This window comes from Postia placenta (assembly GCF_002117355.1).
Source record: "Postia placenta MAD-698-R-SB12 unplaced genomic scaffold POSPLAscaffold_8, whole genome shotgun sequence".
NCBI lineage: Eukaryota > Fungi > Basidiomycota > Agaricomycetes > Polyporales > Adustoporiaceae > Rhodonia > Rhodonia placenta.
In genome coordinates this window covers 248583-276118 of record NW_020169839.1, presented here as the reverse complement: position 1 = coordinate 276118, position 27536 = coordinate 248583, and the positions used below count along the sequence as shown (strand labels likewise).

At 53.8% G+C, this 27536-nt stretch overlaps 8 protein-coding genes across 8 annotated transcripts; 3 read left to right on the top strand and 5 right to left on the bottom strand.

The window, feature by feature from the left end:
* Positions 1 to 4519: 4519 nt before the first annotated feature.
* Positions 4520 to 8138, bottom strand: POSPLADRAFT_1057186 (hypothetical protein; the record flags this gene model as incomplete). The annotated part of the gene is made up of 4 exons (XM_024480883.1): positions 4520 to 4667; positions 4770 to 5346; positions 6173 to 6524; positions 8109 to 8138. The coding sequence occupies 4 exons, from the start codon at positions 8136 to 8138 to the stop codon at positions 4520 to 4522; spliced, it is 1107 nt and encodes a 368-aa protein (XP_024338223.1).
* Positions 8139 to 8665: 527 nt separating this feature from the next.
* On the top strand, positions 8666 to 12402 carry POSPLADRAFT_1066191 (hypothetical protein). The gene is made up of 24 exons (XM_024482048.1): positions 8666 to 8988; positions 9044 to 9062; positions 9111 to 9135; positions 9192 to 9306; positions 9365 to 9816; positions 9864 to 9918; positions 9969 to 10028; positions 10081 to 10108; positions 10166 to 10267; positions 10322 to 10462; positions 10514 to 10575; positions 10625 to 10649; positions 10702 to 10752; positions 10802 to 10827; positions 10882 to 10952; positions 11004 to 11128; positions 11193 to 11350; positions 11404 to 11528; positions 11589 to 11701; positions 11755 to 11767; positions 11828 to 11947; positions 12002 to 12033; positions 12086 to 12108; positions 12163 to 12402. The coding sequence occupies exons 1-24, from the start codon at positions 8805 to 8807 to the stop codon at positions 12261 to 12263; spliced, it is 2226 nt and encodes a 741-aa protein (XP_024338222.1). The 5' UTR covers positions 8666 to 8804; the 3' UTR covers positions 12264 to 12402.
* A 683-nt stretch (positions 12403 to 13085) lies between these two features.
* POSPLADRAFT_1040078 (hypothetical protein) lies at positions 13086 to 15153 on the bottom strand. Its single transcript, XM_024477663.1, has 10 exons — positions 14995 to 15153; positions 14671 to 14935; positions 14560 to 14615; positions 14380 to 14508; positions 14354 to 14359; positions 14108 to 14255; positions 13891 to 14055; positions 13663 to 13832; positions 13388 to 13603; positions 13086 to 13335 (listed from the first exon to the last, which is right to left on the bottom strand). Exons 1-10 carry the CDS (start codon positions 15112 to 15114, stop codon positions 13276 to 13278), a joined length of 1335 nt encoding a protein of 444 aa, XP_024338221.1. The 5' UTR covers positions 15115 to 15153; the 3' UTR covers positions 13086 to 13275.
* Positions 15154 to 16553: 1400 nt separating this feature from the next.
* On the bottom strand, positions 16554 to 17782 carry POSPLADRAFT_1145059 (hypothetical protein; the record flags this gene model as incomplete). Its single annotated transcript, XM_024485758.1, has 4 exons — positions 16554 to 16985; positions 17137 to 17205; positions 17262 to 17524; positions 17575 to 17782. 4 exons carry the CDS (start codon positions 17780 to 17782, stop codon positions 16554 to 16556), a joined length of 972 nt encoding a protein of 323 aa, XP_024338220.1.
* Positions 17783 to 18117: 335 nt separating this feature from the next.
* On the top strand, positions 18118 to 19352 carry POSPLADRAFT_1144609 (hypothetical protein; the record flags this gene model as incomplete). The annotated part of the gene is made up of 5 exons (XM_024485715.1): positions 18118 to 18348; positions 18408 to 18551; positions 18605 to 18865; positions 18918 to 19187; positions 19296 to 19352. 5 exons carry the CDS (start codon positions 18118 to 18120, stop codon positions 19350 to 19352), a joined length of 963 nt encoding a protein of 320 aa, XP_024338219.1.
* Positions 19353 to 19735: 383 nt separating this feature from the next.
* POSPLADRAFT_1046822 (hypothetical protein) lies at positions 19736 to 21516 on the bottom strand (the record flags this gene model as incomplete). The annotated part of the gene is made up of 13 exons (XM_024479128.1): positions 19736 to 19956; positions 19997 to 20130; positions 20186 to 20217; positions 20272 to 20320; positions 20372 to 20402; positions 20448 to 20555; positions 20643 to 20644; positions 20708 to 20787; positions 20838 to 20935; positions 20984 to 21020; positions 21158 to 21345; positions 21380 to 21414; positions 21470 to 21516. The coding sequence occupies 13 exons, from the start codon at positions 21514 to 21516 to the stop codon at positions 19736 to 19738; spliced, it is 1062 nt and encodes a 353-aa protein (XP_024338218.1).
* A 1414-nt stretch (positions 21517 to 22930) lies between these two features.
* POSPLADRAFT_1144253 (hypothetical protein) lies at positions 22931 to 24129 on the top strand (the record flags this gene model as incomplete). Its single annotated transcript, XM_024485682.1, has 2 exons — positions 22931 to 23440; positions 23494 to 24129. 2 exons carry the CDS (start codon positions 22931 to 22933, stop codon positions 24127 to 24129), a joined length of 1146 nt encoding a protein of 381 aa, XP_024338217.1.
* POSPLADRAFT_1145065 (hypothetical protein) lies at positions 24110 to 26941 on the bottom strand (the record flags this gene model as incomplete). The annotated part of the gene is made up of 10 exons (XM_024485760.1): positions 24110 to 24360; positions 24421 to 24818; positions 24872 to 25069; positions 25121 to 25519; positions 25578 to 25866; positions 25920 to 25988; positions 26051 to 26170; positions 26250 to 26575; positions 26637 to 26759; positions 26814 to 26941. The coding sequence occupies 10 exons, from the start codon at positions 26939 to 26941 to the stop codon at positions 24110 to 24112; spliced, it is 2301 nt and encodes a 766-aa protein (XP_024338216.1).
* Positions 26942 to 27536: the final 595 nt, after the last annotated feature.

Here is a 27536-nt window from a genome sequence, read left to right as displayed (position 1 = left end):
CTTGACCTCAAGTCGTGATAGTTCCACTGCTAAAACCAAAGGATCAGAATCCCAGGAGTCACCCTTGGTGTTGTTCATTGGAAATACAGGAGATATGGCAGTCTCATCATGCAGTGGATATCCTCAATGTGGATCTCGAGCTGGATGAGCTAGGGAACTGAAATGGTGGATGACTTGATGTGACGCATCTGTTCTGTCGTGACTTGAGGTCAAGCGACAGGGGAATATCTGAAAGTGGGGGGCGTTCGACTGGTTCTCACCGAAGCGATGGTGAGCGAGGCTCAAACCTAAGGCTAGGGACAAGAAATGTATTAGTTAGTGAAGTAAGTAAGAATACAACTGGGGGCTTACTGACCTAGGGACAAGAGGTCGAAACTGAGGTCCCTAGGGCAGCAGAGGCCGGCTTATATACATGGTGGGATAAGGGCAGGCTGTGCACATTGGTCCGTGCGCAGCTGGTCCATGCGCAGCATGCCGATGCGGCCCCGGGGGCCGGTGAGTCAGAGCGGCTGTGTCAGCGGAGCCCGAGCTGTGCCGTGCGCTGCCGCCCCATCTAATCTAATCGTACAGTAGATAGCGACGCGTCCATATCGGGCATGTAGTACAGAGGTCGCAGGTTCAAGCCCGCGAAAAGGAAAAAATTAAAAAACGGCTAGACGCCGTGCCAACTCGTGACATTACCCCCCCCCTCAATAGCGCATGACCTCATGCGAGGCGCCCTTGCCCATCTCCCACCTGGAGCGGCAGCGTGCTTCAGTCAATGGCGAAGGCATCGGCTGGAAGTTGAGACCACCAAATGTAGCAGCATTGAGGCAGCGAGGGGCGTTTGGATTCTTCCGGTGGAAGTCGGCTATGAGGGCCGGCGCATTGGCAACGTTGCGCGCTGGTTCCCATGACGTATGCGAGTCGTCATAACCCTGCCACTTGACGAGGTACTGCAGCTGACGCCAGAAGATCCGCAAATCTTTGATCCGCTCAACCTTGTACTCCTCGTTGCCTTCAACCTCGATCGCAGGCAGCTCCTCCGGCTCCCGGCCCGGAATCTTGCTACATGTGTACTTGCTAAGCAAGGAGACATGGAACACTGGGTGCACTGGCACCAACTTCAGCAGAACCAACTCGTAATCCAAGTTTCCAAGCTTTCGCCGCATGGCATAAGGCCCGAGGCGCTTGGGACTGAGCTTCTTGCTCGGCTGTTTTAGCTTAAGGTTCCGGGCATCAAGCCAGACGTTGTCCCCCGGTGCAAAGACCGGTGCCTCCTGCACGTGCTTGTTGTAGTACACCTTCATGCACTCGGCTGACAGCTCAAGCACAGAGCACGTATTGTCACAAATCTCCTTCAGGATCTTCAGCCAATCGGTGGTAGCAGGCATCGTGGACATTGGATTGATCCGAACCTGGATCTCAGGATTGTACCCTTGATGCAGGAAGAAAGGGGAATGCCCGGTCGCGGAGTGAACTCGGTTGTTCAGTGCGAATTCCGCGAGCGGCAACTGCTTCGCCCAATCATCCTGCAGGTACTGCTCAATCTCCTGATTCCAGCGCTCAGTCTGACCGTCTGTCTGAGGGTGGAACGCTGTAGACAGCGCCGGCTCGATCCCTAGTCCCTTGTACACCGCATGGAGATATTTCGAAGCGAACTGGGGACCTCGGTCTGATATGACCTTGGCCGGGGCCCCATGATGCTTGAACACATCGCGGATGTACAGGTCTGCCGCACCTTCTGCCGTCAGGGTCTCATGACAGGCCGAGAAGTGGACCTGCTTGGTAAAGCGGTCAGTGGTGACCAGGATCGAGTCGAACCCATCAGACTTCGGCAAGCCAACGATCATATTGGTCGTGATGATCTGCCACGGGCGCTCAGGGATCTCAGTCGGCTTCAGCGGACCCTGGGGTTTAGCTGGGAATGTCTTGGTACAGTTGCACACATCGCAGGTGCTTACGTACTCATTGACAAATTTGGACATCCCAGGCCACCAGTAGTTCCATGACACGAGCTCCAGGGTTTTGGCACGACCGCCGTGACCGGCGATCGGCGAGTCATGGTGGATCTTGACTATATCCCGCCGGAGCTCTGCGTTCTTTGGGACATATACACATCCATGGAACAACAGAAGCCCTTGTTCGGCATTCCACTCCTCAAAGCCCCTTTGCAGCCGTGGTGGCCCGAGGTCCTGCACCTTTTCGAGTGCCTCAGCCACCTCCCGATCCTTCTCTGAACATTCCCTGATGCGCTTTAGAAGCGACTGATCGGTCGTTACCGAGGCATGACCGCGCCTGGTGGAGGCGATGCGAAAGCCATCCGGCTTGAGAACCACCTGATCGGTGTTATCGTCCTCATCGCCGATCTGATGGTCTGACTGACGCGACAGGGCATCAGCTTTTCCATTGGACGTCCCAGCCTTGTGCGTGATGCGGAAGTCGAAGCGAGCTAAGAACAGCGACCAGCGTGCTTGGCGACACATGAGGTGCTGGAACGTGCGCCAGTACTCGAGGTTCTTGTGATCGGTGACGATCTCGAACTGATTGGGTAACCCTTCGAGGTAGTGGCACCAATCATCTAGTGCTTCGATGATTGCAAGCGTCTCCTTATCGTAGATCTCGTAGTTCCGCTGGGCCGGATCCATCGCATGGGATCTGAAGGCGATGGGGTGCCATTTGCCATCATCCTGCTTCTGCATCAATACGCCACCAGTGGCGTACCCCGAGGCGTCGACTTCAATGCGCGTTTCCCGATTAGGGTCATACAGCGCTAAGACTGGAGTCGTTGCAAAGAGCCGCTTGAGCTCATCGAAGGCATGTTGCTCCTCTTCGCCCCAATGCCATGGGTCATTCCCTGTGAGCCGGTCGAGTGGTCACGAGATCTTGGCGAAGTCCTTAATGAAGCGGCGGTAGAAGTTGGAGAACCCCCGGAACTTCTGAATGTCCTTCTTGTTCCAGGGTACCGGCCACTCATTGATTCCTTTCAGCTTTGCGGGATCCATCGCCACCTCATCGCCACCGAACACATAGCCGACGTAGTCGACTTTGGGAACGTCCCACTCGCACTTCTCAGGCTTCAGGAACAGATCGTTGTCCTGAAGGTGACGCAGAACCTCGCGTGTGACCTTTTCATGCTCCTCTTTGTTGGTGGAGAAGATGAGTATGTCATCTAGGTACACAAGGATCTTGCCGCCGATGATGAGATCGTGGAAGATCTCATTCATCATGGCCTGGAAGGTCGCGGGGGAATTAGTGAGGCCCAAAAACATCACCAGGGGTTCATATAGTCCCCGGTTAGTTACGAAGGCCGCCTTCCACTCGTCACCGGCTTTGATCCGGACGTTGTTGTATCCCCATCAGACATCGAACTTCGTAAAGAGCGTAGCGCCACAGAGCTTGTCCACCATTTCGGCGATCAACGGCAAGGGATAACGATTTTTGACCGTGATCGCGTTCAATCGGCGGTAGTCCTGCACGGGTCGAAGCGTCCCTTCCTTCTTTTTGATGAAGAAGAAGGGGGACGAGATGGGCGACTTCGATTCCCGTATGTAACCCTTCGCTAGTTGCTCCTTGAGGAACTTGTCAAGCTCCTCCTGCTCGTTGTTCGACAGGGGGTACACCTTCGAATGGAATGTCGAATAGCCGGGCATGAGTTCGATTGCATGGTCATATGGCTTCCTTTCGGGTAACCGTTCTGATGCTTCCTTGGAGAAAACATTCAGGAACTCGTGGTACTGTTTAGGTACCAACTCTTCGGCGGTCTTAACGACCTTCTTTTTGATCTCCTCCTCAGCGAACAGCTGGGAGTACGTATGTCCTGCTGCGACGAACAGCTGAGGAGCACCGGGAAGCGTGATGCCTTGCTCCCAGGCTTCGATCAAATCGGCTTTGTCCCACTCAACCTCCACCAGATCTTCTTCGGGTTCGAAGTCCGGGAGTACCTTACTCCGGCAAGCGCCTATGACCGACCGTTTGGACTTCGGCGAACGTCTGCGTGCCGTGGGCCTGACCCCCGTATCACGCGCAGTCACTGCTTGCTCCATCCGGCCAGTCTTCCTGGCACTGCATGTTTCAGGACATCACGACAATTTGAGGGAGCCTTTCTTCCAATCAATTTCAGGGTTGTGCTCACGCAGCCAATCCAACCCAACGATCACATCTTCTGGACCGATGTCCGTGACCGTGAACACCGTCTTCTCGATGTGTTCTCCTATGTGCATCTGTAGCACTGCTACTTCCGAGATGCTTCTGTCTTTGTTTAGGGTGCCGTCAATATTGTACAGCGGAATCGGCTCCTTCAATTTCCGCATTTGCACCTTATTTTCTTCAATGAATTGCTTGTTGATAAACTTCGTGGTGGCTCCGCTGTCCACCATAGCGATTATGTCCTTGTGCCGTCTTTTTCCTTGAAGTCGAACTGGGATGTGAAAGTGCTGGGACCCCTGGTCCAACTCATACACCATTGCAGTCGACAATACATCATACTTGTTACAGGATATATGCAGTCCGACGCGTGTGGCACGAAGCATGGACCGGATCAAAAACCCTCCTCCTTCATTGCCCGATAGTGCTCGAGCTCCTCGCGCATCGACTTCACCTGTGCCATTAAGTCCGCCAGCTCCAATTGCTCGGATTTTGCTGAAGCGGCACTTATACTTGCCGAGGGTGTTGTTGTGACGGGGGCACTTGTTACAGCCTGGGTGGAGCCCGAGGCAACCGTAGCCCGCGCGTCGGCGCATTTTGTGTAAGGTTTGTCCTTACAATTGGGGCACTTGAATCGTCAGTACCCTTGCTTCCCACAGCTGAAGCATGTGCCGGGGAAGTTGCCTTTTCCGATGGCCGCATTGATGCTGGCCGAAGCTGCGTGTGACTGGGGTGCACCACCACGTGCCCCGCCGCATTCTCGACCTCGGGCCGAGAAGAAGTTATTTAGTTTGGGCCGACGGGCCCGGCTGATGTCGAGGATCTGCTCGACCTCAGTGGCTCGCTTGTCAGCAGCTCGCCACGTGGTGAAGGTCTCGAGCTCGATCTTTCGGTACACGCGGGAGGGGATGCCGCTCAGGTACTTGTCGCGTAGCTCCAGGTCCCCATACCCAGAGCGGTCCGCTGGACCCTTGAACAGCGCGGAGAACTCCGCAGCGGTGCGTTTTTCACAGACCGACTTGTCCGCGCAGAGCTTCGCCAGCTCTATTTGTGCTGTCGCCTCATCGTCGAGATTTCCGAAGCGGGCCTTGAAGGCGGTGGCAAAGGCCGCTTCGTTCCTGAATGGGGTCGTGGCCCCTTGTACTCCTATCTGCACCGACACGAGCTGGGCGAAGTAGAGAGTGGCCCAGGTGCGGGCGTTGTCACGACTTGGTACGGCGTCTAGCCATTTTTTAATTTTTTCCTTTTCGCAGGCTCAAACCTGCGATCTCTGTACTACATGCCCGATATGGATGCAGCATTATCTACTGTACGATTAGATTAGATAGGACGGCAGTGCACGGCACAGCTCGGGCTCCGCTGACACAGCCGCTCTGACTCACCGGCCCCCGGGGCCGCGTCGGCATGCTGCGCACAGACCAGCTGCGCACGGACCAGCGCGCACAGCCTGCCCTTATCTTCCTCTGTATATAAGCCGGCCTCTGCTGCCCTAGGGACCTCAGTTTCGACCTCTTGTCCCTAGGTCAGTAAGCTCTCTTGTACTTACTTACCTTTCCTTACTAACTAATATATTCTTGTCCCTAGCCTTAGGTTTGAGCCTAGCTCACCATCGCTTCGGTGAGAACCAGTCGAACGCCCCTCGCTTCTAGATATTCCCCTGTTGCTCGACCTCAAGTCGCAACAGGCGTCTCCATCGAGCAGGCTTAGTGCGACTTGTACCTTAAGCTCAATGGTGGTCAACGACATGTTGATCAGCCAGTAGATGCGCAGCTGCAACAGGAACCGGTTGCACTCAATAACGGTTTTGCCATCGTATCAGAGTGGGAGGAGGAGCTTCAAAGTCTCCTTGTCGGGGGCAGCTGCAGGGGACAACATTATCAGCATTGGGGGGGACGGAGCATGTTGCGGGGGCGGAGGCGGCTGTGGTGGCCTTCCACTGGTCAAACTTCAAGAGGAGTGAGTGCTCGAGCGGCCTCTTGGCGGAGTCGGCGGTGAAGGTGCCGGAGAAAGTTTGGTGGCGGGGTTACGTATGTCAGGGACTGCTGACGCGGGGGTGAGCGCTGTCGGCGAGGCGGGCCGAGCAGGATCCGCGGACTCGGACTCCGAGACTCCTTCTTCATCCTCACCCTCCTCAGGCTCAGGCTCTGGCGCAGGGTCTGGAGGGAGATCTCCTCACGCTTGATTTGGATCGGCGACGACAGTTTGAGGGAGTCGGGAGCTGGGGGAGACAGGGCGAGAATGCCGCGAGGCAGAGCAAGAGGCAAGGGTGCTGCAGGGACCGAGGGGGTGTTGAGCCCATCTGATTGCCTTATACCGAGGGTAATCCTCCTTGATCGATCGGGGTGTCCGATGTGGGCACGGCTGCTGCTCGCAACGGTAGAGGACAGTCTCAGGGCCGTCTGGGATGTAGACGTCGATGAGATCCTGAGAGTCGAAGGCGTGGATCTGGCCTTGACAGGCAGCCACGATGAATGGGGGGGAGGACGGGGAGGTGCACGTACTATAATGGCCGTGCTATACTAGCTTACGCTACGGCGCCCGAGAAGACACTAGGGTTCGCAGTTCATGTGGGGCCCAATACTGCTTTTGACTATTATGCAGCAGGAACCTAGTCCACGCGTCCGTGAGGACAAGTACCGCCCACTGAAGTGCAGGTATTGAAGAGTTTGTTCCCTGAGTGTTGGCGATGTATGTATGCTATCTACGTATCGTAATGTACCGTAGGGGTGCGCACCACCCGACCTGTGGGAAAGGAGAGTGAGTGTTTGGGTTCCAATGAACGCCGGCCGCTATGGGAGTTTCGACCTAATGTCGTGACTTGAGGTCAAGCGACAGGGGAATATCTGAAAGCGGGGGGCGTTCGACTGGTTCTCACCGAAGCGATGGTGAGCTAGGCTCAAACCTAAGGCTAGGGACAAGAATATATTAGTTAGTAAGGAAAGGTAAGTAAGTACAAGAGAGCTTACTGACCTAGGGACAAGAGGTCGAAACTGAGGTCCCTAGGGCAGCAGAGGCCGGCTTATATACATGGTGGGATAAGGGCAGGCTGTGCGCATTGGTCCGTGCGCAGCTGGTCCATGCGCAGCATGCCGATGCGGCCCTGGGGGCCGGTGAGTCAGAGCGGCTGTGTCAGCGGAGCCCGAGCTGTGCCGTGCGCTGCCGCCCCATCTAATCTAATCGTACAGTAGATAACGATGTGTCCATATCAGGCAGGTAGTACAGAGGTTGCGGGTTCGAGTCCGCGAAAAGGAAAAATTAAAAAACGGCTAGACGCTGTATCAAGTCGTGACATGTTCACTTGTGTGAAGTAGATGATTAGAGCTTCATCATGAAGAAATTTGACACCCTGAACTTTGAGGTTTAACATTGACTGATAGTGATCCTCAGAGAAGGTGAACCACGGATACATACAATGAACCTTGATCTCGTATCAAACTTTGAACCGAAACCAACACAAATTCTTTCCTATTGCGACCTCATGCCGTGCTCACTGCACGTGCACTTTCCTGCAGCCTGTGTTGAAACACGTAGACCTGCATGTCAGGAACGAGCTCGAAAGCTCGGGCACACGAGTAGCCGGGGCCGGAGGCCCTTATTGTAGTATATAACGACCTGGCACAATGTATGTACTGCACACGATTGTCCCTTACAGGCATTGCTATGCCCATGGACAAACACGCCCACACCATTCGCACTGTTGTTCCAACAGCCTGTTTCCTCGAGCATTAGCAACAGCTGCTGTCTCAATTCTCACTGAGGACGAACACTTTCGTCCAACGTGCGCTTCCTACAGTAGATCCTTAAGCAACCTAAAATTTCAAGCAAGGATGCCTGGTACTGCAACAAAAATATTGTTATACATACCCTCCACGATTTTGATTCAAAGTCGTTGGTGATTTCTGGGTCCTAATTGCTCTAGGCGAATATCATGGGGTTTCACGGTCGTTGGAGCGATGTAGCTAGCTGTCATGGTCGTCGCATACCGGTCGTCGGTCGCACTCTGGCCCGGTCATGCTCGCGATGACCAAGTACGACCAAGTACCTGCGTGGAAGCTGAGTAACAACAAGGCGGAAGACTCGTATATAGAAATGCAGCGCGGATACAAACCGACTGCTTACTGTACGTACCGTAGCACAGCCCCGTTGCTCATGTATATAAGCTGCGAGTATTCACTCGGGAATCCTCGCAGAGTCAACACCAGTAATTCTACCTCATCGTATTCTCTCTCGTGCGTCTCGTCTTCGACTCGATCACTCGACGACCGGCGCTCTGCCATTTAATATCGTATACTACATCTCTTCTACCGAGGACCTCGGCTCTCGGCGCTGCATCCCTCGCGCCGTACCTCGCACCCTCTCGTAGTCCTTACACTAGCGCTCCGAATAAATCGGGTCTGTACACGTGCTTCGGACCGTCGTGTGGCACACACGCCTATCATGGAGCGCTTCCCTTTACTGCGCAGTCCCAAGCTGAGGGTACTGGCGGCCTGTATTGGCAAGGAGACACGCACTCTTGCACAAAGACGCCTCATAACTTTCAGGCGATTTGACACTCACACTAAATTGGCACATCCTGTAACTGCACTTGGCCATTTATCTCTAGAACTTCGTCTGGCTCGCCCGTCCTTATTTGATTGATGTCCTGCTAAATCTCGACCGCCGAAGATCCACCCCTCAGGATGTACCTTGTTGACCCATCTAGCCTGACCCCAGACATCTGGAGTGTCATGCGCTCGTTCACGGAGCTACTGAGCAGAGCTCTTCTCTGGGTGAATGCCCTGACGTTGGTGTATCCTCAACACCTAGCGCTACAGCAGAACACTGAAATATCTGCACTGCCTACCCAATATCTTCTCGGCCTTGGTATATTCCTTCTATATACCAATTCTCTACACCCCACTGATCTGTTCATCGACAGGAATCGGAGATATCACTGGGTAAATCGCATATCACATTTACACTCAGCCTCTAATCCAGTCCAACAGTCCAGTCGTCGAGACAAATATGATGGTAAGACTGTCTCGAATAGCGCCTTGACAACTAACGTTCATAACGCCCTTTCTCAGGGATACGCAGACCGTGAACAAACAGATACTGGGTTACACATGCGGCAGCGCAGCCGTGCATGGATTGTCGCTGATGCGTCCATCCCGTCAGACCGCATTGTCTTTATTAATGCAGGTATGTCCCATCACCGAGAAGCCCAAAGGCTACGAACTCACATCTGCTGACATGCCAGATATCGGCATGGGCGACTCGGGTATCCGACGCTCAATCGTTTCCGCGCTGTCTGCTCAGTACCCAGGGCTATATACGAACGAGAATATCGCACTCGTCGCGACGCATTCGCATGCGGGCGTCGGAGGATACCTCGAGAACCTTCTCCCACACATCACGTCCCTTGGGTATGTGAAGCAAACGGCAGACGCGATCGTCGAGGGCACAGTGCTTGCCGTGCGCCGTGCGCATGCCAGTCTTGCGCCGGGGCGGCTGACACTTGGTAATACGACCGTGCTCGGCGTGAACATAAATCGGTCGCCGAGCGCGTATATGGCCAACCCGCCTGAGGAGAGGGCGAAGTACGAGTATGATGTGGACAAGGACATGACCCTGTTGCGCTTTGATGATGCAGACGGGAATGCAAGAGGCTTCCTGAGCTTTTTCCCGGTACATGGCACTAGCCTATACCAGGTGCGGGGGAATAGGTCGCTCGTTATGTTTTTTAATGGTCCCATTAGAATAATACTCTCGTGAGCGGCGACAACAAGGGCATGGCCGCGTATTTATACGAATGTGGGTGTGCTGTTTGATACGGGTCATCCTAGCACTAACGTGATGCATAGCTATGGTCGAACCCTCATCAATGCCTGGAAGTGCTGCCTTTGTTGCAGGCTTCACGCAATGTATGGCTTCGTGGTCGCGTATAATTGAGCTTCAACTGATCAAAAGGCTTAGCCAATGTTGGCGATACGAGTCCGAACGTGTGGGTCTTCATCCCAAACCATAAGTCGACAAGTACTGAGTCAGGATGTGCTCACAGCCTCGGACCGGTATGCGAAAGTCCTGGAAAGCCTTGGGACGGGGAGCCGTGTGAGTACGAGCATTCGACATGTGGTAATGCCACACAGGATTGCCGCGGAAGGTTTGTCTTCACCGTACTTCCGCAGCCTACTGATGATTTATGCACATACTGTAGAGGGCCGGGGTTCCGCATGTCCGACTTTGAGTCGAACCGCATCATCGCACAACGCCAAGTAGACGGCGCGAAAACACTCATGGAATGGACGCTAGAGCTCGTCAGCGGTCCAGTCCGCTCGGTGCACAAGTACCTGAATATGTGAGTTACTGAAAGCAGGTCAACGATCATGAAGCCTGATTGATGCCACAGGCACTTCAAATCTTTCGAACTGCAGAACGGCACCACGGTGAAGACCTGCCCCTCTGCTCTGGGTCAGTGCATGTGAGCGACTGTTATGATCATACTGACAGTCCTTGCTAGGATATTCGTTTGCGGGAGGCACCACGTATGCCCATTTATCTCGAAGTAGGAAGTTATGCGCTGATAATACCGTGCAGTGACGGACCTGGCCGGTTCGACTTCATTCAGGGCGACAATAGCTCCTCTCAGTAGGTTCATACTCATTTCCACACTCCCATCTGACCCTTGATCACGCAGAAATCCTTTCTGGGAGATCGTGAAGGGTAGGTTTCACAATCTCAGACTTTATGATCATCGCAATGAACCGTTCCTATAAGGCGCTGTGACTCCGCGTCCGCCACCTGAACAAATCGAGTGTCATTATCCGAAGCCTATTCTCCTGGATACAGTGCGTCGCTAGTAACTCTTCATCTTCCGTGAGCGTTAACGAGCGGCTTAGGGTTACGCACGCCAACCATATCAATGGTCTCCCGACACCGTTGATATACAAATGCTACGAGTAGGCAATTTTGTCATGGTGATCATCCCAGGCGAAATGACGACAATGGCCGGTCGACGCATGAGGTCTGTATCCTACCCGCTTAATTAGCCAGAGTGATATTGAACATAAGACACGATTACTTTGCAGGGAGGCAATCCGTGCTGAGGTTATCTCGTCCGGAATCGTGGGAAATGAAGCCTATGTAGCAATCGCAGGACCGGCCAACACGTACGCTCATTACGTCACAACAAGGGAGGAATATGCTGTGCAGCGCTATGAGGGTGCATCCACCATTTTTGGACCTTGTAGGTAATTCCCCGAGCCCTTGTTATACTGCTCCTTAACGTTTACCGGCTAGTCACGTTGGAGGCATACATGCACGAATATGGCAACCTTGTTCCGTATCTCGCAGCAGACGCATCGGGCATCCCGCCGTCGGATCCTGCCCCAGAGGATTTGACGGGCAAAGTCATTTCACTACAGGTGAGTCAACAAAAGCAATAATTTGCAGACAAAGTGACGACGCTGACCGGTCCGACTCAGCTTCCTGTTATACAAGATATGCCGCCTCTGGGCAAGGAGTTTGGAGACGTACTCGTTGACGTCAACACCTCACCGTACCACCCTGGCGGCACTGTATCCGCGCGCTTTGTCGGGTATGTTCTTGAGATTACTTATGCATAGACGACGACTGAAAGCTGGGATGCAGTGCCAATCCTAGGGTCAGTATATGTTGGAGACGACTTTCAGTGACTTCGACTAACGACCTTCGTGACATTTAGAACAACCTACGTTTAGAGGGGACGTACCTCACTATTGATCGGCTAGTAGAAGATGAATGGGTTCCCGTGAAGTCCGACTCGCATCCTTCGACAACATTCCAATGGGTCAGAACGAATACAGTGAGCCATCCAATATGTATGTTGTTGGCGATCCGGCTCATTGCTCCCAAACAGCTCTTTGCCGTTAGCGAAGTGAACATCACATGGTACGCGATCTCATAGAAGCGTCCCTTGCATCCTCTTACACCATGACTATAGGATCATTGAGCCTGAGACCCCAGGTCGGTACCACGAACCCGTTGTCTTGGACTTGATCACTTACGCAGATATTTTAGACGGCGTGTATCGAATGTCTTACTATGGAGACGCGAAGCATATGGTTACTGGTTTGATTACACCGTTTGTCGGATATTCATCCGACTTTACGATTGCATGAGTTCTTCCTCATCTTCACTGCTCACTTTATACTCTTCGTCACGCTATACGGACTGTCTCATGTATCACGACTTTCATGTATCATGTTGTTGGTTAACTAGTACGGGGAGGGTCGTTCATGCAATGTAGGTTTGGAACACAGAACGGCATACCGTAGGTGACACATATGATCTCTTCGACCGGGTGGCCACACTGGTGTACTTGCGTGCAGTACTCGCTGAGACTCACGCCGCCCTGAGGCTGCTTGACGCCACCCATTTGTGCCTTGGTCATCTGCATCGTAGCGTCGCTGAAATACCGATATGCGTGCAAAGGGTAGTGTCGTGGGCCAAACTCGCGCAGGCATTCGCCCAGCGCAGGGGCGGGGTCTGACAGAGGCCCATGGCAATTGCTGACAAGGATGGCGCAACAACTTCTTCACGCTCTGAGGTGAGGAAGATTCCACAGTGCAAGTACAGACCGAGAGACGATAGCAGTGACCTCAGATTCCAACACCCCGGAGCTTGACTTTGTGTATCCCGACTTTCTCCACCTCGTTGAGGTACCCACTCTTCCGAACATTATTTTACTCAGAGTCTGAATCAGGCCTGACCTTTCCGAATTGCGCCAGCAATCGCGATTCGCTATCGTCAAGCGCCGCGCCAGGCGCAGTTTTGCTAACAATACTAGCAAGGGAAGAGCAATACTTGAACTGCTTCAGCGCGTCACAGGCTTCTTTCGTTTGTTGTCACTCACGATGTCACAAAGCACAGGTTCCGCGAAATAACGTTCCGCAGGATGTGATGTTCTCAACTATCTCACTGAATCTCCGATGTGTGCGCTATAGTGTCATGATAACATATCGGACATCGTTCATTACATAGTGAACATGAACAGCTAAATGGTGCAACCATGAAAATACGCGAACACAACGAGAAGCACTGCAAGCCAAGCATACCGGGAATGATAGTCCACTCTCGCTCCTCGTACATAGTTCAGACAATACACATGCCCAAGATAAAGGAAGCTAAGACCTAAGCCCTCACGAGCATCTGGGTCTTCTCGTTGCGGACCTCCGTCGTTCCGTGCAGCTCCTGGGCGATATAGGTGAACGAACGCATCTCATGCATAAACGCGACGGCTTACCTCCTCGCCACCAATGCGAATGTAGTTGCGGCGTCTCATGTTGCGGACGGTCTTGGACACGAGCCACAGGCCGAGCATGAGGATGAATGCGACGATCACGCCACAGCCGCCGTTGACCAGAGCGTTGGTCTTGGCAGAAACTTCCGGAAGCTCGGGCCACACGGAGTTAGCGCCGCAAGCCTTCGCCCACTCGCGGTTGCTCTTGATCACCGAACCCTGTGAAGAGACGCAATGAATGGCTGTGTCGGTCAAGGGCAATCGATGATCTAACAAACCTCAAGGCGGTAAATGAATTCCGTCAGCGGGATGTCTTCTTGGTGACCGAAGACGTGGATCGTCTCGAAATCGTCCGTAGTACCGTTCTTGAACTTGAAGCGCAAGAAGTCACGCACATCAGGGGCACGGCCACGGCGCAATTCGATCGAGAGCGCAGATGCGAAGTCGGCTAAACAAGCGCAGCCATAGCCTGTTAGTCCAGTACGACACGAGAGCAAGATACTTACGAATAGCAGCGAGGTCGGGGCGCTCGTTCACGACCTCAGTCATGTGAAGAAGGGAGATGAACGGCTGGTAGGTCGTCTCGATCAGCATGAACTGCAGCGGGTCACCGTTGAATGCGATGCGCTCAAGGGAGCCGACGATCGAGGCCAACGCAGTACGGCCGGCAACTGAAATGCAGTCAATTCGAGCACATTAGCGAAGACACCAGAGACACGCAACTGTTTCCGATGCCGTTCAGCTGAGGGTCGGAGAAGACAAGGTTCTCTCGGTAGTCTGCGAGGCCACGTGCCTGCTCGACATATGTGGGAGGAAGGCGGTGGGCGTAGGTCTTGTTGTGGATCAGCTCTGCGCTGATGTAGTCCCACACCTAACGACCCGGTTAATAATGAAGGTGTACGTCGAACATGGCAATACACTTACGTTGTACTATAGGTCGGGACAATCACATAAGCGAGTGAGCGGGGAGTTGTGACGCATTAGATGAAACGTACTGCATTCTCCATAGTGGCAGGACGACCGAAGACGTAGTCTCGGATGTCTCTGAAGAAGGCGTTCGCAGATTTGCTCGCCTCCCTGAATTCAGAGGATTCGTGCACTTTTGCGACGTGCTTTTCAAATGCCTGTGACCGTGATTAGTGTCTCCTGCCACCTTCTCTGGGAAATAAGCATACTGGGCAGTCAGTCCAGCTCTCCAGGGAGCGATCGTTGGCTGGCTCGACGGTCTCGACTGCAACGCAATGTTAGACTAGCTGGCAGATGTGGGGCTAAGAGAGGTGACTCACGGGGAACATACTGGTAGCCTCCGAGAGGAGCGACTACAGTAGTTTCGTTGGCGAGCGTGATGCGGTTGGCCGGGTTCGGCGGGAAGAGTCCTTGAAGCAACGCAGTTGCCGAGTCAAAGACAGCCGGTCCCTCGGCACCGACCTTGACGCGAACATGCACTTGGTCAAGGTCCACAAGGTTAGTGCGGATCCCCTGAATATGCGACGAGCTGGCGGGGTTGAAGTACGTGTCGCGCAGGTATCGGCCAAGCTGGTGCGACTGGACCTGTACAAACGCATGCTTTGAGCAAAGGAAGATGAGAGAATTGTCGATCCTGCACTAACCTCGCCGAGAGGAGTGCTCAAAGTAGGGCCAGGCTGGTACGTGATGGGATCCTGGTAGGCCTCAGTGCGGTCGCCATTGCGGGCGAGGACTACAACGCCGAGAACTTCACGGTGAGACATTTTCGTGGGTTAGAGAGGGGGGCTTCGTGAACGAGGTCGTAGACGTTGAGAGCACTGGAGGTGTTGGCTAACTATGGCTTGAGACAAGGGTCATATATACTGCAACGGACAGGCATCCCCGCGTGGCGTGCTTTGCTGTGACGTGTCGAATAGACACGCTAAACATGCCCATTCATCATTCCGCGGCGCAAACAAACAAACGGCGGAAACTGAGGACGGTGTTACAGAAGGCCTTCAAGTTACCCGGAGGCTCGCATCTCGCGCAAGGGTTGAGCCGCCCGTAGAAGTGGGCAAAGTCTGCCAAAAGGGGCGCCCAAGACGGATCAAACCAATACGGGTATTGCAAGATGCATCCCTTGGCGAAGAGCTAGGGAAAATTGTGAAACTTTAGGCATTAAACATTTTCATAAACGGGAGATGCTAAATGTGCACGACGCGCAGAACATTCGACCTTTCATTGCAGCAACGATCTTCCGGGTCGGGCGCCAGGGGACGCGCCTTGGCAACGAGGACGCACCATGACACGTGACCGCGTCGCGCTGGCAGAACGTGTCTGGCACCCGCAATGTGCCAACGATGCGCACTGAGGATTCTATTCAGTATGGTCACGAGCGCAACCTTGCTTATGCAGTGCAGCGGTATTCCAGGTGTTGCGGAAGCAGCTTGGGCGGATTCCCATTCTGCTAAATTGCCCGTAAAACATGTGAGATCCGTGCAAGATCCACGCGGCTGCGGCCTGGATGCTCGATGATACAGGTCCAGTATAGAGTGAAGGGGCAGGCACGAGGAGCGCCGCTGTGACGGCTACATGCGGTGGCGAAGAGACGCGTGCGTCGTGCTGCGTCGTGCTGTTGGCCACTCGCACGAGGACACGTGCGACTGATCTGGTCCTCGTCCCTCACCCAGGCAAAATCGTCAACTAAAAGCGGACATTGCACGGAAGATGGCTCCGCGGCGGGAATGAGGGAAGCAGATCAACGCTGATGGTGAATGGGTGTGACCGCCAAGTGGAGCCGCAAGCGAGAAATGACATCGTCCATGGATGATACACATCGCGCGTTCAGCAAGGTGCATGGTGTCTTGAGAAGCTACTCTCCGTGCACCCTACACGCCACTGGCATCGGCGGAATATGTGGGAATCCTGATGAGATCGCGCGTTCCTGGCAAGGATTCAAGAGTAATGAATGAGTGCGATTCATGCAGATATCGCCTACGACGGAATGCCCCACATCTTCGGTGGATGTCCGATGTCACAAATCACAGAATCGTGATTAGCTTGTTTTGAATGCCCTGACACGCCGGAGTGTACACATACGAGATTATAACATGCACTACGGGCACGCCAATAAGCCGAGGCTGTCTCGTGGACAGACACCATGCTGCACGCACGTCCAGTCGCACTTCGCACGCCATCAGGAGAAAAACACTGCAATTTTGAGTTACTTCCTTCCCTTCTTCGCCTTCCCTCCACCACTTCCCTGGGCATTTGCTATGCCCGTGGGCAACTCCATCGCGCCCTGAGTCGCACCTCCTCGCGCACGGCGCTTACCGTGCATCGTGCTACTCCGCTCGCTCTTCTTAAGCCAACGTTCTGGGTCCGGCTGAGGCGTCACGCCAGGAGTGACGCCGGGTGGGATACGGCGTGCGCGGGGCTTCTTCTGATGTATAGGCTTCTCCAGCACGTGTGCAGGTGCCACTGTGGTAGAGAAAATGGAAGCGGGGGCAGCAGCAGGTGGCGGCGCGGACTGGAGCGTGTCAGCGAGGGTGGGCGGAAGCGAGGAGAGCGCGGATAGAAAGCCAGAGGTAAGGAAGTCGAGATGCGCTTGCGAGGCGGAGAGATTAGTGAGGATATCTGCGTGCTCATCCGAGTGCTAGAAAATGGCAGGTGAGCACGCTGGGGAATGCGGACTGAATGTCTCGTATCCGATGATGAGAGACGTTCGCACCGCACCGACGCAGGCGCTGCGCTGTGGTCTCTCACTATCTGGATACAGGACGGTGATTGCGGAATCAAATGCGTACAGGCTCAGCGGTATCAAGCAATGTGTTGTACAGATCGAATGCTGTTTGATAACCCCCCTCACGGTAGGCCTAGTAGTGCTTTCATAAGCACGTGCAATAGACACGAGACCGCAAGGGATACATACTAATTGTGCCTCCAGATGCATAACCCCTCTGTTCTCGTTGCCATCTCTGTTCTTGATCTCCTCCAGGACACCCGTCGCATCGGCTTCGCGGTGAACCCGGTATAGCGAGTAGGCTTTCTCAAATTCGTAGTTCGAGCTACTGACATCTCCTTGAAGTGTGAGGCTGTCTATGAGCGAGAGCGCGGGCATGTACTGTTCCGTTTGCAGCAGCAGGAACATCTTAGTTTGTAGCGCGTCAGGGTCCCGCGGCGCGATCCGCAGGACTGCAGACATTACTTAGCAGAAGAATGAAGAAACAGCCTGCATTACTTACTCTTGTCGCATGTCTTGATCGCATTAGCGAAGTGTGCGCCGTCGATCTGTGCGCACAGCGAGGTAAACAGTCGCTTCAGTCTCTCGGTGTCCGTCGGCGGTGGTTTCTTCTGCGTCTTCTGAGATGCGTCCTTCAGTTTCTTCACTTTTATATCCGTACTTCCTTTCGCTCTCGTGGATTTCGTAGATTGCTGCGAAGAGGGAGCCATGTCTGTAACAGAGCCTGACTCGAGCGGTGAAAGCAGATGTATATTCAGACAAGCGCCCATGAGCGGCACATATGGTCGTGGGAATATGTCAACAGACGCCGCACTTGCGGGCGCTTGCAGCACAGACCACCGACTACCGTGCTCGCCGCCCACCATCTCCTTCAAGACGACGACTAAGGACTTACGTCGAGGTACAAACACTCATTATCGGGTAGACAAAAATATGGCAGCAGAGTCGTATGTCATCCAATCGGTCATATATTCACTGCGGAACTGAGCCGCCATGTTCCAGCGTACAATCGCAGGCCAGGCCAGACACCGACGCCGACACACCAATGCTGGATACGTCTCAGCAGCAATCACAACAAGGTAATGCTTCAGGCGACGCTAATGCTACCACCAACGTAGAGGACTCCCAGAAACCAACGCGCAAACGTCTGCGAATCGACATGGACGCAACCGCGGACACGTCCGTCCGCAAGCGCGGCAAGTCGATGTTCGGACTCGTCCTAGGTACACTGAACAAGGCAAAGGATGAGGATCGGGCGCGTAACAATAGCGAGGCGGTATGTGACTCGAGTTGAACCGTGTTTTTGACCTATCTCATCAGTGCACTGTTTCTCAGGCCAAAAAGCGGCAGCTCATTGAGCAGCGGCTGCAAGAGAAGCTACGTAAGGAGACAGATAATGTCCGCCGCGCAGAGGAAGCTAAGAAAGACAAGACAATTGCAAACCGCAAGGAGGAGGACCTCCAACTGAGGGATTCAATCGTGCGTGCATCGCTAGTCCTAGTGTGTCCCCAATTTGATTGTGCTTCCTCCAGCACAAACTACGCCGCACACGCCACCCCATCCTCGCCCACTTCCTCCTTACGTCCGACGTCATCCCCGACGTACCGCCTGCTTCCCGCTCACCATCGCCTTCCCACGACCCAGACGCCCCTCCATCCTCAGATTTGCATTCTGCAAATGGCAAGGATACCATCCTCTTAGGCCCTCAGCGGTCACACCCGCCACCTTTATATTATCTCCCTGCGGTTCTCACTCCCGCACAAGAAGCGTTCATCAAGAGACGGAAGGAGAAGGTATGTTTGATCTCTTACTGTTGACGGTGCAACGTTTACTGACTTTTTCCAGGTCACAATCGCCGCAGAGGCAGAATGGACCTCGTTCGTGTCCGAACGCGCAGCTGGTATCACCGAGATCGCGGGCCTACGTGAGCGCGTCGCGGAGGAGGATGCGCGTACACGGTCTGCTCGCAAAGAGGGCGAGGGCGCGAAGGCGACGTCAGCACAGAACGGCACGGCAGGCGGAGAACAGAGCGAGGATGTGAAGATGGAGGCGTCGGAGGACGCGAAGCCGGAGGCACAGGAAGATGTGAAGACGGAGGCAAAAGAGACTGCGCCAGTGGAGGCGCAAATGGACGTGGATGAAACTGGTGCAAGTACGGAGAAGCCGCAGTCGAAGGGCGATGAGGTTGCCGTGAGTGCAGGGACGGAGAAGAAAGAAGGGGAGGGCACCGCGGCACATGTGCCGATGCAGGCAGACGACGACGACGCGGTTGAATACTAGTAGAGCCAGCGGGTTTCTGTTGCGGACGCGTGGGGTTGCTTTCTGTACGGTCAGATTGCTTTTGTAATGATTACTGACGTGCGTAGTCCGACTTTCTTACTTTTGTAGTTAGCGTATCACACTGCTTTGAGTTCAGTTGGCCAGGGCGTTGGTGTTAGTGTGCGTGTGTTCCTACCACTTCGCGATCTGTCTTCGCTGCGTACGAGACTGTCTATTGTTAACACGGCTGAATGACCTTTTCGAAAATAGGAGCTGCTTGATTGTCATGAAGTGCAATGCTCGTTGCAAAGGGAATGAAAGAAACATTACAACAGGTTTAACGATGCACTTCTGTCCGAGCATGTCTTTTAATAGAGTGTTCCAGCATGCTGCTGTAAGGACCGCTATATGCCCAACTCAACGTAATCAATTGCCTGCTCTGGAAGTCCAAGGCCCTCCTGCAGAGGTAGCCTTGCGACCCTGGGAACTTCCTCTATACCGTCATGCTCGGATTCATCCGCCAACCGCATCTCGTCGCTCTGGTCGACTTCTTGATCCACATGCAGGCGCAGGTAGGTCTCATGTGTACTATCCCACGATTCATTTCGCGCCCACTCGATGCGTGCTGTCTGCGTCAGGAGTAAATGGATCATTGAGCGGCGCACCGAGATTGCCGACAACGCGCGAGACGAAGCTGGGGGTGGAGCGGCTGGAGCGGTTCATGGAGACAACGCTGCTCTCGGACAGGTGGACCTGCCGGAGGTTGAGGAAGAAGCGGCACAGAAGCAGGGACATGAACCTTGGATAGTGTCAGATCGGTCAGGACAACCGGGCGAGAGAGCCACCAGACGTACATGTCGATGGAGCCGGTGATATCGTGGTTGTTCTGGATTGGATGAGATGAACATGCGTATGGCACCTCCCCGCTTGTCTCACTCACGTTAATCAAGAACAAAGTCATGACGAGTGAATTCAGCGCAAGAAGAATTCTGTAGCGATGGATGTAAGGCGACATTGTACTTCTTTCGAGGTGCACTAACGTGAATTGAATTGTGCCTGCATCAAGGCGTTCTATTCAGCCAGTGCATAAACACCGCTACGCGAAAAGGTACACACCGTCTCTAAAGAGCAATGTCGAAATGGAGACTTTGACCTTGGCCCTCTCCGCGAGCCTCTTAATGCCATACGTTGCCTTCCACGTTGCGAGCAGCACGAGGGCATTTGCTGCCAAAGTGGCAGATCGCGTGATGATGAAGACTGGTTTCTTGCCAGCTCAGTAACATCAGGCTCCTATCGACAATGAGCACTTACACCTGAAGGCGGCGCAGATTTTCATGAGTGACGATATCATAATGGAGATAGTCCAGGGGTCTTACGTGTCAATGTGTATAGCTGCGCTCCAATACGTAGTGCAGAAACCAAAGACAATGGTCGGTTTCTGCTCATAAAGGCCCCACTAACAAACATCATCAGTAGCTGGGCTCGTTGCCCATTCCCATCACTCACGATGTTGGTAGCTACGGGGACGAGACCTATCGTCATGACTAGCAGCGCGACCTCCCACCGGCCACCCTGAATGGCGTATACATGAAATGCTGAGAGTGCTGAGGGACGTCGTCATGCGTACATACATCCGAGGTGACAGAACTCACTTGTCTGCGCAATGGTCATGACGAGACACAAAGCCGCCTGAACCATTTGAAAGTCATACTGCCTGTGAGAATGCACGATGACACAGCGCAGTGGCAAAGGTTATTGCAGAGCGCACCCCTTCTAAGCCGGGAATCAGACTCGTGCATCGTGTATTCCTAAGTAAAATCGCGCACCTGGCAAGCACTATTACTCAAAGCTACGATCACAACTATCGCGTTTAAAACCGCCGAGTAGCGAAGCAACAGGTACAGGATGCTTGCTCCGGTCAACTTGCGACCCCAGACAACGTGCACCTCTTGGCCCAGTGAGATCAGGCAATCAAAAAGGAGCAGGCCTTGATTGGGCACTTCGACGTTAACCACTTCGCCAAAGCAGGATACGAGACACAGACGCACCAGACACAGCTATCCAATAATAATCCATGACAGCACTGAGCAGCAAAACGAGCTCAGGCCCTCATGTGCTGCACGTTTCAAACCACTTACGCAGATGAGAGCTCCCCATTTACCGCGGCTGCATCGTCGTCGGACATGTTCCCTACCTTGAACGTCTGTGGGTGTAGAAGAGACAACTACAATATGTGCGTCTGAGCAGCACTCGAATGCCATTATCACGGTTGAGAGTGCGCCCACGGCAGATCGCAATGATGATGAGATGGAATGACATGCACAAGCGGGAGAGCAGATACACGCGCATTGCATAGCCTGGGTGGGGGCACCGATCAAGCCATTGGTTTATCACGATGGTTGGGCGCGGGCGTGGATAGGTGGATGGGAAGGGAGGTCAAACACGATCAACCCGGGCATCTAACCATATCTGCGCTGGACAGGAAGCAGCTTGCCAGAATCAGAAAACAGCAAGGCACTGACCGGAATGAAACAGAAACGCTACCGTCGATCTCGGCGGCGCTCGCAACGTATCCGCCGCCCACACTTCATCGATCGTGAGTGTGTTTCTGTAGATGGGCCAGATGGCCGAGGCCGACGGTCAATCTCGTTGGGAGTGTCGGTGCCATCAAAGGGAATGGACATTCATATTCCATACATTACGAACCCGTATATTTGCACACTGACATCTATTGGCGCATTCGTCTCATCCCTTGCATTTGGTGACTTCTGAGACGGAACGCTGTGACCATTGCGAGCGCCATGGAAAGTCCCACAGCGCAACTGCTTTTGAGGATGAAAATGAGGACTTCGTCAGGTGCTGAAGCTGAAGACCGAGGTCTAGAGGGGAGCAACTGAGGTTTTTTCCCCGCTCACGAATATGCGGTGACCTGCACTCGGACAGAACATATAGTAAAGTCAATTTTTTCGCGATACGATCTTATGTGAAACACCAGACTACTTACAAGTTGACTGGTACATGCAGAGACATTGTATATCAGAATTATGCTTGTCGCGAGGTGAACTAGGGACGTTCCAATTGATTGCTTAATGCCATAATAGCAGGAGGAGCATTATTTCCTTTCCTGGATTTGCACACTACGTCAGTGGCGCGTTAACGCTAAAAGTTAAGTTGAGATATGGTGCTGTGGATATTGCAGTAAGCAGTGAAAAAATCAAGGTGCAAGTGCACCACTGTCTGAAAACGAATGGTGGAGGGAAGGCGTATCGCGTCGGCTATCATCGGTATGGGGTATCGTTGTATTGTCCTAGGATGAAAAGGCGAGTATCATTATGTACACATGGCGGATAAACACGTCGATAGCGGAGCCAGGAGGGTGCAAAGCGAATGAATAGCGTATCAAGAAAGAAAGGTGAGATTGCGAGTATCCGTACCGTACCAAAAGCCTATGACACCACAATTATTGTCCTCGCCAACATCGCGTCCTTTCGTGAAACGTTCCGTGACATATCAACATCTAATGAGGCCGCGTTCCGGCCCAGACTCCCGGGTTTCACCAATGTGGCATGAAAGCCAGGGTTGCAGAGACAAGCCCGGTGATGAGGGACAAGGCAACGCTAGCCTCCACGCCTAGCTGCGCTGCCGAGCTCGTTGTGCTCGCACCAGCAGCGCCGGCACTGGAAGCAGAGCTCGACTTGGAGACTGACGTGTGCGGTGAAGTCGACGAGGGGATAGAAGAGGAGAGCGAGGTGGAAGAAGATGTGATGGACGACGATGAGGAAGGGAAGGACGTGGTCGCGAAGCTGAGAGATGTCGATGGGGATGCGACCGCGCAGAACTGGTTCGCGAGCGACTCAGCGGAAGAGAGGCTCGCGGGGCAGCTCTTTGCCATGCAGGACTCCAGTGAATTTGCGAATGCGGTTGAGCTGTGGAGTGAGACACGGCTGGTTAGCGGTAGGTTAAAGAGATATGGGAGGAAGCACACGGACTTTGCAACCGAACAAAAACAGGCGACATCGACAACGCTGTCGCAACCGGCTTGTGCAACAGCCTCATCAAGACAGTCGTCGACTGATATGAAGCACAGCAGCGCGCACAGTCAATCAAGCGTCAGTATAGAGTACAAGGGCCACAAGTAATAAACGCACTACAAGACGGGTAGTTGCTCAAACTGGGATACGACGCCGTGATCGTGGACGAGCCCGCACTGCCGGACCCGCTCACCGTCTGCGTGATGACCACGCTTGAGCTTATACTGATGCTCCCCGACGCCGAAGATGATGCTGCGGACGCGAAAGACACTGTTGACGGGACCTGGGACGACGTTTGCGCGGATACATGGGATACGATGAGCAGGAGCAGCGAGAAGGGAAGGATGGGCAGCATGTTGAGACAACGGCTACGCGTGGACGGGGAGAAGATGGTGGTGGTTGAACGAAAGACGGCGAACGATGCACAGCGTGTAAAGAATGGACACTTCGAAATGGCGACCGCGCTTCCACCTGACAATGCAGAAACCGGTTTGGTTCACTTTCCGCTCGTGATTCGAACCGGCAGTGGTTCGATGCGTCAGTGGCCGTCTAACTTGTCATTATCTTTCATTCAGGATCCGACAAAGACTATGAGACTCGAAGACTTGCATCATGTAAGCACTATGGATTTTGGTGAGTCCTGTTGGCATAGCCTTCGACAAGAATCACTGTTACTAGGATGCTACTACCAGAAGAAATACAAGCCAAGATGCAACCGGTACTTTTGCGCTCATTTCCAACTCGACGTTAAAGCCACAGATCCATGAGCTCTTTTCTGGCTGTTTCGAGCCGCTCCCACCTTTTCTGCAGCTCCTGGCGGCGTTTCACGACATCTCTCGGCTCCTGCAAGAATTCCTGACAGCGGCGCTGGCCCTCGGCTCCGGTTATCCCAAGGCCCTTCAGGAGGACGTTCTCAAGCGAGCCGTCCCTCGACAGTCCAAGGACAAGCTCATGGTCGATTGCCATAGGGACATAATCCACGAAGCGCTTGTAGGCAACTTCGGAAACGATTAGCACCCGGCGCATATATCTGAAGCCAAGTTACCGGCCGTGCTCACCTTGGAAGTATGCGCGCACGGTCGCCATGATCTTTAAAGCAGGCTCGTAGGGATCGGACGGCAACAGCTTCGGCAAATCTGTCGCAACTATCCCCGACATGCCAATCTCGTTTAGTCCAGAAAGTACTTTCGAGATGCTCTCTTGATACTGATACTCTGTGGGTGATGTCGCCCTTCTCGGATTAGTCGTACACGGTTTGTATCTGCGTAGCTTGTCAACAAACGACCCGTTCTCGTCGGACTCGCGATGCGCGCGGTAGAAGGCCAGGAATTTGTCACGGTAGTCTGTATAATAGTGGCCGTTCATGGTGGCAGGCCTACTCTCCAGTTCGAGAAGCCAGGATATACGGCTTGCTGTCGCTTCGCAACAAGCCTTGATATGTTCTACCATGATCTGGCTGCAATTTGCCGTTAGCTCAAATGCAAGCCTCCTCTTGAGAATCTCGCTTACTGAACAGTATGCTGTAGGCCGCCTTGCGCAAAGATAGAGAAATGTTTTGCGACAAGCTGCTTGACGTAGTTGTTCAATACCTTCTGTAGGGAGTCAAACAAGATGCGCATCGGTATGTGCCACTTGGCCGTGATTGACGTGATGTAGTCTTGATAGACTACAAAAGGATAGTGATCCGGGAGCTCGCGTGTAACCGCCCTGGCACTAGCGGTCAGTGGCCACGTCGATCATAGACCAGTAGATACCAACTTTCTTGCGCGGTCCATGACTTGATTGATGTAGATGGCATGTGAGCTGTCCAAGTTGACGGCCGACTCCTCTTCATGCGAGAGAAAGCTGGGCATCGACCACCCATCGCCCGATGGCGTGTCTCCGTCGAATCCATCCTTCGGGCCCTTGTATGGCCTGAAGTCCGGGGCCGTGTCTCTGACGGCTGCGCGGAACTTCTCCTTGAGTGGGTTCATCACTTGCAGCAGCCCGTTCTCGCCGGGCGTGCCCTCGAGATGTTTGTCCAAGTCGCGGCAGAACTCAGAGATAAGATGCAGAATCTCAGCGAAGGTGTCGGTGGACGGCGGCTTGGGGAGCTGCCGGAGACTGTCTTCGGTCTTCTGGAGAAGAATCTGCAGCTCCTCCTGTAGCTCGGGCAGCCTACGCACGAAGGATCAGCATGCGCTGTCTTATATGGAACACGAACGCCGGAACGAACCTCTTCGCGATCAGGTCGGTGAGTATATTGCTCAAGCATCTGGTGAGGTTCGCAGTGCCGAGGCGGCCCTGGAACTCGTACTCGAGCTCTGCCCACGACTCCGTCGACTCGAAGAACTGGCGTTCGGTCTGGCGCGCCTCGACCCAAGTGATTCCCGCGGCGAGCGCGAGCGAATCAGGCTGCTTCACGGTGAACCAGCCGTTGTCCAGCGCTTCGTACTCGTTCTTGATGAACCGCGTCCAACGGCTCTCCTCGCCGCGCGGGATGCGATCGGGCTTCGTCAGGACACCTGTGTCCCTTTCGAGTCAGCGTCGGACATTGTTTGAGAAGTGAGATACGCACCGACGGTTCGCTTCCCGTCGGGGTCGTGCTGCTTCGTCAGGTGGTGCGCCCCCTGGTTCTCAAAATCAGCTGTATGGGCATGGCGTAGGTCAGTACAACATGTTCCGAGTACAAATCATTTATTCACTTACTCTCGCATGCGACGGTGAGCAATATAATGCAGCTCGGCTTCGCGATGTATGTGGTCACGAGATTCTTCACGAGGTCAATGTCCCCGGCGCTGCCGCCCGTCCCGACGCTGGCAATCAGGCCTACCACAAAGCATCAGCATCACGCTCAACGAACGATGCAGGTCTACAGGATGGGACAGGAGCAGAGGGTCGCCCTCACCAGGCAAGTCGACGAACGACAGATCGGCGACGTCACTCCCGCTGATCTCGAGACACACGCAGTTGATGGAAAACGTGAGCTCGCGATCCTCGGGGTCGACGTCGTCTCCCTCCAAGAACTGCCGCGCGTCGACGCTTGGGTTGAGGATGGCGCGCTGAGCGCGGCGAATCCGTTCCTCTACATCGGCCTTTATGAGAATAGGCTCTCCGAACCTCTCATTGCGTGCTTGGCCCAGGGGCTGGCCGATCTTGTCTGTCGTGAAGCGCAGGGATACGATGCACCCCCATGGCTCGCTTGATGATGACAGCCGGCACTCTGTAGGGCACCTGTGGACGTGCAACAATGAGAGTTCCAGCTGTTGTGTGTAAGGTGCGCAAACTAATTTACCTTGTGCAGGTCCCGCTCGCCCTTGGGAGGGTTATGCCAGATATTGACTCTATCAGGGATGATTTTCCCGCGCTCTGAGACCCGATGACAGCAATCATTGGGAGGTCAATGTCACGTTGTACGCTGTGAGGTTCTTTGCTCAGATGCAAGGAGGCTACGATTGAAACAGCTACGTACCCTGTGCTATGCAGGCGGTTCACAAGATCTAGCATTTTACGCCTACCCGCCGAATGGACGGGGTCCGACAATCCGACACCTCCATTGACCTCGCTCAAAGCTACGACGGAGGATGAAGCTGGAAGCATTGCGCTGATGACGTCGACTATGGAAAAGAGCTGGTCAAGCTAAAGGTGGTTGCGATACATTTGCGTTCCAATGCGGTCGTGCTTTTATAGGTTCAGGTGTCTGTCGGCTCGTGTATACACTTCGCAGCGGGAGTTACAAAGATACCCCTGGTTGCCGTTCACTACTCCATGCTGCTCCACCTGATACAGGTTGACGCATGTCCATAACGGCCAACGTGTGAGCACATGTACGTTGTTCAGCAAAATAGCTGTCAGTGAGAAGGCTGCGCCAAATGCAAATTTTCAGATACCCTCGGCTTCGAGGGTTCAAAGTGTGGCGTATTCGCGAGCCGAACAAAAAGGGAAATTGTGCTACCAAGCTCATCTCCGCCAGTGGTGAGATAGCGTCGATCTACCGCCGAACCTGTCACAGCGTGTCCTCCGAGTCAGTCCACGAGGGCGGATAACGACAATACCCAGAGATATGCTGAAATCGAAGGTTGCCTCGTGTAGATGTGCAGACTCCAAGAAACCTGATTCATCGTGTGGAATGTAAATTTGCCGTGCAGTATTGCTCGCGGACACAAATGTGCCAGTGTTTTATGCAGACCATAGT